Source organism: Chelmon rostratus, chromosome 7 (genome assembly GCF_017976325.1).
Source record: "Chelmon rostratus isolate fCheRos1 chromosome 7, fCheRos1.pri, whole genome shotgun sequence".
NCBI classification, from domain to species: domain Eukaryota; kingdom Metazoa; phylum Chordata; class Actinopteri; order Chaetodontiformes; family Chaetodontidae; genus Chelmon; species Chelmon rostratus.
The window spans coordinates 3,092,767-3,105,089 of NC_055664.1; the positions used below are offsets into that span (position 1 = coordinate 3,092,767).

Consider the following 12,323-nt stretch of genomic DNA (forward strand, 5'->3'; position numbering starts at 1 on the left):
ACTTCCTGCAACTGTTTTCAAAATAAAATAATGATCACGAAACATCCGTAGACCGGAGACATCTCGGAATGTATTGCGACTACTCGCACATTTGCTGTATTTTCTTTGTAAAAAAAAAAATTTTTGAAGCGATATGGCCTTCGTACTACAAAGCTTTTACTGTGTATGTAACGTTATCAATACTTGTGACAAGACAGTTTTTACACCTTTATTTCGAATGCTTCGTGTGGACTGCCGGATACACAAAACTGGGCAGCAACCTTGGTCGGAAGTTACGTCGGTACACGTCACGTCGGGCCCGGCCTGTTATTTTGATAAAATAAAGATCCTAATGGAAAAATGAATCTGCCTAGGAACATGGTAATGGGACGGCGATGAGGAAAAAATACATTTTACGGACTGTGCCGAATACGATGATGTAAACAATTGTAAGTGACATGATAACACTATATGCTTGTCGTAAAGTACGATAAAGCAAAAATGTAATAATGAAAAATATAAATAAGCATTACTGGCACAAGAAAAGGAGAAAATTAATGAGAAATCAAACTTAGGACTCATGACAGATGCAATGAATGCCAAAAAAAACTTTATGATTACTTTACTTCAGAGAGCTTTTTATTTAAATAGGTTAATTTCCAGATAAGTGTTTTTCACATTTACACTGTACACATGCATTTTGTGCTGTTGGCACAGCAATCTGAATCAGGGATGTCATTCAACAGAGTAAATGAGTCGACTACTCAAAATAGTTTTTAAAAATCATACAGGGATCCCAAGCCAGGTAATGGACTGTATTTGCAGAGATAACTTGTAAAACAATAACATCATCATTCTTCCAACACTGCCAATCAACACTGTACAATATTTTTGAACCAATCCATAATGCTACAAATTCCTGTCAGAAATTGCACTTAGCTCAATATAAATACATCATCATGTAACAGGTTTTACAAAGACTAAAGTCTATCTCATCGGTGTAATGGTCATTATTCTCTCACAGAATACATCTCATCTGAATCACACACTGTCATGTAACAAAACCACTAGCTGCAAAAGAGGGTACAGCCATGGTATGCAAACTCTAATCAAATTAATGAGGATTCCCTTCTGTTTAAGTTAAAATCATTTTTGTCCTCAAACATTTTTGACTTCAATCATGTCATCCATTCCTAACCACATTGTTTCAATTTCAGGACAAAAAAAAAAACAACTCCCTTCTCAAAGACAATTAGCGTCACCATAACAGTGCAAAATATTGTCTTACAAAGTCCATGCAGAGTGTATTTACTCACAAATGAGTGCATTCATCAGTAAAAATACAATGCAGCTGCATGGAGGGACAATGGCTTACATCAGGAGAATGTTAAAGAAACCTCCAAATCAGCCTCAGTTATTATTGTCTTGTTGCAAACATGATAAAACAAGGTTGCAGGATGGACTGATGATGAAGACAGTCCCCTGTCTGTCGGGACCAGCATGCTTGTGTTTTCTTATTTTACAGATGCATGGCCAAACATAGACAACATGGCATCACTGATACCTCCGGTGTAACCACAATAGAAGTCTGGCAGCACAATATGATCATTACTGTTGTTTGTAAACATCAGGTTTTGTGTTGGTCCCTCAGAACCAAAGGAAGTCTTTGTTTTAGAGCCACCTGCACATTCAGCAAACACAGAGGGAGAAATCTCATTGTAAAGACAGACACAACAACCTCTGCAAGTGCTGTTGAAAGGCAATTCTCAGAAACACAGAAAGTTATCTAATATATGAATGGGTGGAGCATGCTCACAGAAGTCAAGACACCAAAAAAACTCAACTGTAATGCTTCATTACTAATTACAACAATGTACGATGATTGAAAGAGTGGATCCATCCCTTAAGATGCATTGTGCAATTAAAACTTTAAAACACCTTCCATAACTTGAAACTTCACCAGCGCAGATGTGTTATGGCAAATACATACTGTCAAAGAAAAAAAATGCTACCGACACTTAGTACATATATTAATATATCAATATACACAATGTAGTAGCTTATGGTTTGTGACTGTAGCAGCACCGTCAGTTTATTTCAAGACAAATCTCCAGTGATAAAGTAAAATGATAAGAATTAAAATACATAAATATGCTTAAACACAAGGTGTGCACACAAAGGTATATTGAGAGTGAGGTGGAGATGACAACTGTGGTGGAATTTTTTTTTTCATTGTACAATAAAAGAATGTATAAAAAATATATATTTATTCTAAATGAACAGTTTGACTTACTTTTACTCAATACTCATCTAGAAAATGCATAATATTTACACCAGCATCATTACTTATACTTATTTCTTACAGCTGTTACCAAAAAGAGCTGAAATAAGATACAAATCAAAGATCTGTTTGTGAAGAAGACAGGAATCAGCATTTCAGGGAAGAATTTTGAATTAAAAACACTAGACGTCTCAGGAAAATGAGCACTCTTCCAAAAACCCTTAAGTTTTCAAAGAAGTACTGTACTTGTGCTGAACAAGAGGACAGGTCTTTCCACAACCCCTGGTGCAAGGTTGGTTTGAACTGTGAGACTGTGCAGGAGAAGAGCCACTAGTGACAAGACTGACAGTGGGAGGCAGCAGGCTGATGCATCTGTGCATGTTTCAGCACACACACACTGTGGTCTTGTTGTTCTGTTGGAGAATGGGGGAGACGTTATTGGACTCCTTCTGTTTCTTCTCTAAATTGTGTTGGACTAGTGGCGGCCTGTCGGCTGTCCTGCGCCGTGCTTTCTTAGCTGACTGGCCTGATGATGGTGATGATGACCCATTAATAGTTCTTTTGTTGTTGGGTGCCCTGCTGCCAACTGTCCTGTCAGTGGGACTGGACTGACTGGAAAGCTCAGCACTACTGTATGGACACAGTGGAGTCAGAGTAAATGTGTCAGACAGATCCATGTGGTATAGGCTGCTGCTTCCTGATAGTCCATCCCTTCGCTCCAAGGCAGGGAGGAGCTCACACATGGCAGTGGGAGAGTCTTCCTCTGGAGGGCGCTGCAGGAAAACAGGTTAAAAAAAAGAAACGAGGACAAACTTCAGTACCTATAAATAATTCATCTTTGACTCAAACATTTTGACAGATTGTTAGTTAACTTTGTGGCCAATCATCTGAATTTTCAGAGGCGCATTATTGGCTCTCTCCATTATTACAGAAATTCAAATAAGGGTTCTGAAATGATTCATCAAGAAACACTTACGAGAGAGACCTTTGGCTAAATGGTAAAATGAAACCATGCGAAAGAAAGTGTTGAAGTCCCGCACACACCAGCCATGAGCATACTGAAAATGCAATGTTTCACTCATGAACCTTTGTCAGGCATAGAGTATGTGGGGATTCAACGCTCTCAACTTTCTGCTGAAATTAAATGAAATGTGAAATTTCTTAAAATCAGAGGTTCAAGCCCTGATTTTGTTACACTCCCCAATAATGCCTCACTATCCACATTGTGGTTCATTATTTGGGAATCTATCCATCCATCCCTCACCTGAAGAAGAGGAGTATCAGCACGGGATATGGAGGTGGGAGGACACTGGGACACCTTGGCTAAGTCGAGCAGCACCTCCTCATGGTGCAGGGTGTCCTTGGAGGTCCCAGGCTCCAGCAAGGCGATTACGATGGCGCTGGTGTTGTCAGCACGCAACATGCGCTGGCGCCACCGCAACAGAGCATGGCTGACCAGCTGCCGGGCACTTGATACCCCACATGAAGCCTGCAGCATGGAAGGCTGTTATTACACTGGTCTGATATGAGGTGGACATTACTTTTAGATTATAACTCAAGTAGCATTTTAGGGCCTTTTGATCATGTTTTTTGAGTAAACCTTTAGTCTACAACACACCATAATGCAGGCAGATAGGAAAGGAAGCCATTTATCTACAGTATAGTAGAAAAAATTTTGACTGCAACACAGCAAACTACCCTGTACACAAGCAAGTCATTCCACTCACCATTGTCTCGTCATTGTTCTGACACATGGAGATAGCCTCTTGAGGTGGCACCATGTTCCACAGACCGTCGCTGCCCAAGATGATGTAGCGGTGTTTTCTGGGGTCAAGGGTCACCACACTAGTGTCTGGCTCAGGAGAAACCACAAACTCCCCACTATAGAAGTCATAGCTCCACAGATCACCTGTTGCAGAGAAGACAAACTTAGCAGAAGGCACCAATGGTTTTTGACAGAGACTATCCATGGTGACTAGCCGAGATCCATATATTTTTTTTTTAACTGTCTGATCAACTCAGTTGAGTTTTCATGAGTGCAAAGAAATGAAAAGTGAGTAATAAAGGGGCCAGGGGTAATGCTGGGGACCAAAAACTCTGGAATCATCAACACTCGTTTGTCAAAAGTCCCTTCATCTCTGATAACTGATAGTTCCTTCTGATGAGTATTACTTCACTAAAGTGAGGGTTTTATGGTTTTGTAAATTGAGCATTTTTCATGGTCAGACAAAAATAACTATACAATTCTAATAATTAATTTGTGCTACCTTCCTAAAAGGTTATTCATTGAGATTACTGTGATTGTCGCTTTTCCTACCTAGAGCTCGGGCTACCGCCAAGAATGGTATCTGGTCAATGACAGTGCTTCGACGGACTGGGCCATTGTGACTCAGCCTGGGTCTCTTCCAGACCACCCGGTTCACTCCAGATTTCTTGATCACACTGTTATCAGATAAAAGAGGGGGAGAGAAGAGAGAGGCTGCTACTTACTTCAGGTAAAGTATGCACAAACTTCAAAAAGCCAGTTTTAGACACAATGGGTAGAAAGTAAAAACAAGGATTATACTCAGCATCCAATTTATAGAATACACTGAGCTAAAACTAATTTGGTAAAAGTGATCTTTTACACAAAGGTTTACAATTATAGCAGTTTAGTTTAAAAAGGGGTTTAAATCAGGGGTGGGGAACCTTTGTCCTATCAAGGGCCATTTTCATTTTTCTAACATCCTTCAAGGGTCATACTCAGTGTCGCCCCCAGAAATTTTTCATAGAGGTGGCACACGGGGGGGGGGTTGGGCATTACCCAAGAAGCTTATTACACATATGTGGTGAAGGACTGCAAATGAAATGTCATAGCAGGCTTTTGTTCACATAGAGCAGGAAAAGGCAGTTACCCCTTTCCAGTTGCACTTGCCAGCTTTACTTCACTTCAAATGATTTCACATTTGAAAGCAGGGAGCTGAGAAGCTGGCTGGAGTTTGAGGTTCAGCTCCATGGAGGTCAAATCACACAGACACTTGCTATCACTGAGTTTCCACATCAGGTTTTCCTTTGTCTCTATGAATTATTCCAGACAAGCTGACACTATGGAACAATTTTACTTTGCCTAATGCTAGCAGCTCGACAGCAGCAACAAGGTCGGAAATAAGTCATTAAAAACATCTCCAACCCACGTAATCAAGTATAATTTATGTTAGAGTCTACGGCCCTATCGCCCAGGCCTAATGTTTGGCATGATATGATTTTAAAGCAGCCCTTTGACTCACTAGCTCTCTTATAGAGAGCTATATTGATATTTCCAACAACACGAATAAATTAAAAGCACAATTTTTACATCTTGTTATATGTTGTGCAGTAATGTTTGATTGCCTACAGCTACATGCTTAGGGTCCATTGCAATATCATAACCACTTAACAAACAACTACAAATCCCATGATAAGCTGTTGACTTTAACCTGTCATGTAAGCAGAAATGTTTGGTTGTTGTCAAGCCACCCAGGGGCCTATCACTACTAAAACATCTTATCAGTAGGTATGCCACTGAGAGTATAATGAACATCATCCTTTGAGGAAGATAACATTTTGATCTGCTTCTGTACAAAAGAGATGCCTCTTGGTTACAATTGTTTCTTTGTCATAGATAGGGGTGGTGGAGGTGCTGCTTCAACAGTTTAATTCAATGTGGGTCCCTGTGGCAGTTAAATCATTAAGAAAAGTTTTCTTTTGTCTGTGAGTTACAGTTCTGTGTTCTGAGGCAATTACATGCTGGCCATGATGCAAAGACACCTTCTCCAATGCAATAAGTAGGTTACATGAAACACAGCATTTGTGTTCTATTTATTATAGTATTGCAACTTAAGAGTATTTTTTTAAATATTCCTAGTCTATTTTATTTATTGTACTTCTTATTCTTATTTGTGTAGTAGTACCTTGTGCCTGAGGAAGAGTACGTTTAGCTGTGTACGATGGAAATGGATGAATGACAATAAACAAACATGAAACTTAAACATTAATTAATTAATATCATATTTAATAATGTAGGGTGTCTTGTGGGGAAAGCCTTACCTCCCCCCCAGACCTTCAATACGCTCCCTCTCTCTGGGTAGTTCGGGTTTGTGATCTTGTGTGACTTCCACAGCTCTGATGAATGGAACTGAGGGGTCATCCTGGACCCCTAGAACCACTGCCGAGTCCCCAACATGTGCCACATACATGCGGTTTCCTCGGATGACCACTACGCTGGCTGTGGTGCCTGATGTGCTAGGAAGCCCTGTAAGTGTCTTTGGCCATTCAGCTGAGAACATGAAAGAAGAAGATTAACACTTTTTCTCACATTCACTGCATTTTCCCTTGGATTAGGGTTACAGTCCAATGAACTACTAATTTTACAGAACAGAAAAATTATAGGCAGAAAATGTATCCTCCAAAAATTACTTTGTGTTTATCTATTGCAAACCTCCATCTCCAAATGCTCTTTGATGTACTGAGCCTGACAACAATATAACCTTAAGGTCAGTTCGTCGGACCTAGATTGTCCAGGAGCAAGTCTTTCCAATGTAAACAAAATCAGACATGCGCTTTACAAAGACAGTGCCGGCACAAGCTGTAAAACAGCAGACAAGTCCAGGCATATCCAGGCAGTCACCTGAGCAGACTGCCGGTGTCTACAGGCACAGCACACGTTGGCTTCTTAACGATTCAGTAGGCTCTGGCTCTGGGATGGGTAATAACGATGTACTTCAGTAGAGTCCAAGAAAATTATAAAATATCGTCCGACCTCTATCCAGAAAATAACTTCTGAACATACTTCTGAACTGATAATCGCTAACGGTAGACTGTGTCCGCTGTGGTAGGCTTTGTTTGGAGTGAACCCGGTGCTGTTAGCTCTGTTTCCTTTGGTGGCTAAAACTGTTAGCCACCATAAATCATTTTGTATTCAAATAGCAAAATAGTAGCAAAAAGTAAATATGGTGCCAATTAATTTAATTTAGGTAGGACAGCCAGACATTTTCTAGCCAAACGAGCATGACCTCACTGAGTCTATAGAATCTTTCTGGTCAATTCGGCTTTCATTTGAGCCAAGTTAGCTGTCCATGAACAAGTAAAAACTTAGTGAGAAACGTAAACATTAGGCCACAGACTACCGTCTAAGTAGGTTTGGTGTCATGTTCATATTAAATGTAACTCGAACAGAGGGAGAGGAAGACATGGGGCAAACAGTCCCTATGGACAGCTGATAACGTTATGTCATAACTTAGTAAGGTGTTGGTAAACTCACGGAGCTTTTTCCACATAGCGTGGTGGCAGGCGACAAATCCTTTGCGTATAGCAGAGCAAACGTCCCGGTCACAGTCTGACCAGAACCCCCGCTGCTTCTTCATGAACTCCCACAAATAGTCTCGTGCGAACTGCGCAGCCTCGCGACCCCCGTGTCCATCAAACACAGCGAAAAACGCTACGGAACGGCGGGAACGACTCGCGGTGCTCGGCTGAGCTCGCGGTGGGCTCTGACCTCCCTTCAAAGATATTTCCACAGATATACTTTGGTCTTCCGTTCGTACAGGTTCACATGATACATCTAAAAGATGCGTGGACTCGACGGTTTCTTCAGTTTGGTCTGGATGCATGTCCCCAGCCAGCGAACGGACCATACAGTCTCCCCCACTGCCATATTCTGGCTCACCCAGCGTCGGCTCATCTTCTCCCGGCTCGGGTTCTACTATGACCTCGGTCACATCTTCCATGTATTTCCTGCCTCCTTGGTCGGTAAAAACACTCACTCGCATCAATAATGCGTTTTCCATGGCTCCAGAAATAAGCTGCTCTCCAATATTTCGATACTGTTAACATATAAAATTACAAAAGAGTACAGTTAAATGCAGCGCGGCGCCCTGCCTTTGTTTATGTTCGAGCGTAGTAGGCATGCTCAAACGTGCTGACGTCAAAGTCAATCTTCTTCTAGCACGTGGACGTGGCAGCGCCAATATTGCTGTTGCCCTCTAGCGGTTGGTGCCCAACTCCACACAGCGACTTTGAGGGAAATGAGCAGCAGAAATGTGTGTCCAATGTTTGTATACAGTATAGTGTAACAGTATGTTAAACACTTTTATATTTTCGTTGTTTTAGCTCAATAGTCCAGTACTTTACATTTGATATGAAACAATGATTTGGGAGAGTACAGTGCAGACTTCTAGCTTTAATTTAACAGTGGTTACATTCATATTCAGTGAACTGTATTGGAATGGTAAATAATGGCTGTTAACTGTACAGCATTGCATTAAAATCACAGTAAAAGCAAACCACAGCCAGGTAAGCTGACTGATGGATGTGCACTTTGAGCTGTATATTAACGGAGGGGATGTGGACTGCATTGTCACTGCTGTTCTGTCCATTGGAGATGATTGTCTGAATGACTGAGAGTTGAATCACTCAACGCCCTGGCATTAACATGATTGCAAAGCTTCCCATTATCTCCATGCTGTCAAATTGGGAAATCTCAGTCTCTTTCAAGTTGCAGCTGATCTACTAAGGTAATGTGATGTTTGTTGGATGAATTTCCTGTCAGTCTGCAGATGTTTTAAATGCACAAATGTATTGAAAAAAAAATGGAATTAAAAAGGAATTAAATAAGAGAAATTAGTCACAAGAAAGCTGGGGTTGCAAGTTTTGACGTAGAATCTGGGCAAAGAGAAATTAAACTCACTGCCAAGGCCGTGATGAATAAAAATTGAGAAGCTACAGCAGCAACACAAAATCATTGTGAATAAGATGAAAGGCTCATACCAGAAATTAAAGCATGTATGAAAATGTGCATCATATGAGGCATTTGGAGAGTTTATGAAAATGAACCCATGTTAATTATATGTTGATTGCTTTACTCCCAGACGGTGAACAAAATAAACAAAATGAATGGTTTGCCAGCATTGTGGAAAATAAGAGCACATTTAAAGAGGATGCTCAACAGTGGTTGAGTAAGTCTGAGGAATTGCTCTACAATGGCAGCCTTGGTCAATATAATCCTGCTGTAATAGCTGAAGGAGAGTTCTACTTCCTAATAGCGGAACTTCCAAGTATGCAGTAAAAAGCCAACTATTTGGAAAAAGACAAATTAAAAGCCACAAGCACTTAGTCCTAATACCAAGTCATTTGTTCCACAAATGTCAGTGAAACAAAAGGAAGTTAAATACAAATATTTCCCAGATGCCAGAACAAGGCCTAAGTAGAAACTTGTATCCTGGCTCATTCTAAGCCAAGGTCACTAGTCATAAACCCAATAAACATTTAGGGAATCAGAAAAGAGAACAAATTTCACATGGAGATGCCTTGAATACACATTTTGGGTCAGAAAATGGAGGGTCAAAATATGTTGGCCATTACGAGAAAGCAAAATGAAATAACCACACTCTTGATAAAACAGCAAAGCCTCTCATCTTTGCCAAAGAGAGGGATCCCAATTTTTGATGGCGATCCATTAAAATATTATGCCTTTAAGAAAGCTTTTGAGAACAACGTTGAAAGAAACACTGCGAGCTACAGTGACTGACTTTTTCCTGGAATAGTACACTAAGGCTCATGGACACTATGAAGAAGTTGTCTTACAAACTTAAGGACAAGTGGATAACCATAGCCTGTGATCTGTGGGAGGCACAGTCAGAGAGCTATATTCATTGACATCACCAGGTTCATTGAGAGACAAGTGAAAATCATAACTAATCTAATGTTTGGAAACATACAGGATGTTACTTCAGTGACAGTTAAGGTGTGAAAAAAAGATCACAGCCTCTTCCTGGAAGAATGAGAACTAGCTTTGCCACCACTGTAGCCCCAAAGAGAAGGAACATATTCCAACAGCAGAGAAGGACAAAGGATTTATGTCTCTGGTAGGAGAAAAAGACGTGCAAAGAGAAGGTAGCCTTCCTGAAAGAAAGGGGTGTCAGTTTGGGTTGTTTGAGGTTGCAGAAAATTGATTTCCTGTGCAAAATGTGGTCTCAAACATCCTAGTATGCTTCACATTCCTCAAAAAGGGGAAGAGACTGACCAAGCAGAGAGGAAATCAGAGGTGGCAGTGGACAACACTCTGGTGTTGAGTGTTCTTACCGGGACTAGTGATCATGATTGCAAGCTTTCCATTGTTCCTGTGCAACTTCAGTCGAGGCAGGGCAGCAAAATTGTTACCACCTATGTTTTCGTGGACCAAGGACACACCGAGAATTTGATGCACACACTTGGTCTCACAGGTAAGAAGGCGCATTTTCTCTGACCGACCATGGGCCAGGAAAGAGTTGTAAGTAGCCATATTTTGTCAGGACTGGAGGTGGCTGGCTTAAAACATGATAACTGCAGACTTCCCAAGACTTCAGCATGGGAATGCATGCATGTCCACTGTGGAAACGTTCCACAGCAAAGGGATCTTCAGCCATGAACTCATTTGAAACATGTCCATTTGCTTGAGATAGATGCTGTAATTGGGTTGTTGATAGACAAATGTTCTTGATGAAGCATGAACCATTGCAAGTGATTTACAGTGTTAATGGTGGACCATATGCAATCAGGCCAATGGTGGGCTGGACTATGAATGGACCACCAAAAAAAGGTGACAGTAGGAATTGTAAGCAGCCAGAGTTGGCAGTGAATGGAGTGTCAGTTGTGAATTTGGATGAACTTTGAAGCAGCAATTCGAGACAGTTTTCCTTGAATACAGTGTGGATGAGCAACTCAGAATGTCAAAAGAAGATCACAGGTTTATGGTCACAAACTCAGCAGAGCAAGTGAATGGCCCCTACCAGATCAGCTTACCATCAAGAACAAAGGAGCTTAGCATGCAGAATAATAAAATTGTTGATCGTTTGCACCTGAAACAGAGCCTTCAGAGGGATTCATTATTCCATGCAGACTATACTGCCCTCATGAATGATCTTGTTGCCAAAGGTTATGCTGAAAGGGTGTCTGAAGGTGAATTGGAACGCAGTGGTGTCAAGGTCTGGCACCATGATGTTTACCATTCTACAAAAGGGAACATCAGAGTTTTCTTTGACTGTGGGGCCACTTTCCAGGGAACATTGGTTAATGCTCAGCAAAGACCAGATCTTACCTGTTCATTGATTGGGGTGTGAGCAGATTCAAGACAGAGCCAGCAGTGATCATGGCAGATGTGGAATCTGTGTTTCACCAGACAAGGGTACCAGTTAGAGATGCTAATTTGTTGAGGTTTCCCTTGTAACCTGAAGGGGATTTAAATCAAGACCTCACTTCAGGATGATGGTGCATCTCTTTGGGGCCACGTCATGTCCCCAGCTGTGCAAATTTTGCTTTTAGGAAATGTAGACAAGATAAGAACAGTTCTGCCAGGAAGTGGTAGATAAGGTTGCTTCCATGTTGGTGATTGATGTCAGTGGCTTCAGAGGAGGAAGCAATATGTCTTTATTATGACCTTGTATCCTTCTGTGCTAAAGGTAGATTACAACGTAGATAAGCAACAGATGTGATATTCTGGTTGCAATATCTGAAAGCCAAAGAGCTAAGGCCACGAGAAGTTTGGATATGGTCCAGGATCTGCTACCTGTGGAGAGAGTACTTCGTGTGGAATGATGCATTTAGTCCAGTAATTTTAAGTTTAAGGTCGTGATCAGACCACTTACCAGAAGAGGAATTCACTCAACTCTTAGCTCCATCTATGACCCTCTAGGAATCTTGAGTCCTGCTGTGTGGTCTGCTGAGAAAATCTTAAGGGATCTGTGCAGGAGAGCACTCAGCTGGGAAGATATCATCAGTTGCTAAGGAGCCATTAACTTGGCTGCAGGAAGTCTGCCTTTTAGAAAACTTTGACCTCTTAAACCACTGGACTTTGGGGAAACAACCATGGCACAGATACACCATTTCTGTGATGCAAGCAGAAATGGCTATGGAGTAGTGCTGTCACATAATGCACACGTGAGTATACAGTGCCTGTGTCATGGGAAAAGCTACAGTAGCTCCACTGAAGTCTGTCACCAGTGCCCGAATGGAGCTCATTGCTGCCACAATGGCAAGTTGCATGGACATCTTGTAAAGGAAGGAGTTACAG

The 12,323-nt window shown here is 41.3% G+C and overlaps 1 protein-coding gene across 1 annotated transcript; it reads right to left on the reverse strand.

Moving 5' to 3' along the window:
* Window positions 1-617: 617 nt before the first annotated feature.
* On the reverse strand, window positions 618-8,171 carry ppm1da (protein phosphatase, Mg2+/Mn2+ dependent, 1Da). The gene is made up of 6 exons (XM_041940697.1): window positions 7,539-8,171; window positions 6,326-6,554; window positions 4,578-4,702; window positions 3,988-4,169; window positions 3,525-3,749; window positions 618-3,033 (listed from the first exon to the last, which is right to left on the reverse strand). The coding sequence occupies exons 1-6, from the start codon at window positions 8,062-8,064 to the stop codon at window positions 2,644-2,646; spliced, it is 1,677 nt and encodes a 558-aa protein (XP_041796631.1). The 5' UTR covers window positions 8,065-8,171; the 3' UTR covers window positions 618-2,643.
* Window positions 8,172-12,323: the final 4,152 nt, after the last annotated feature.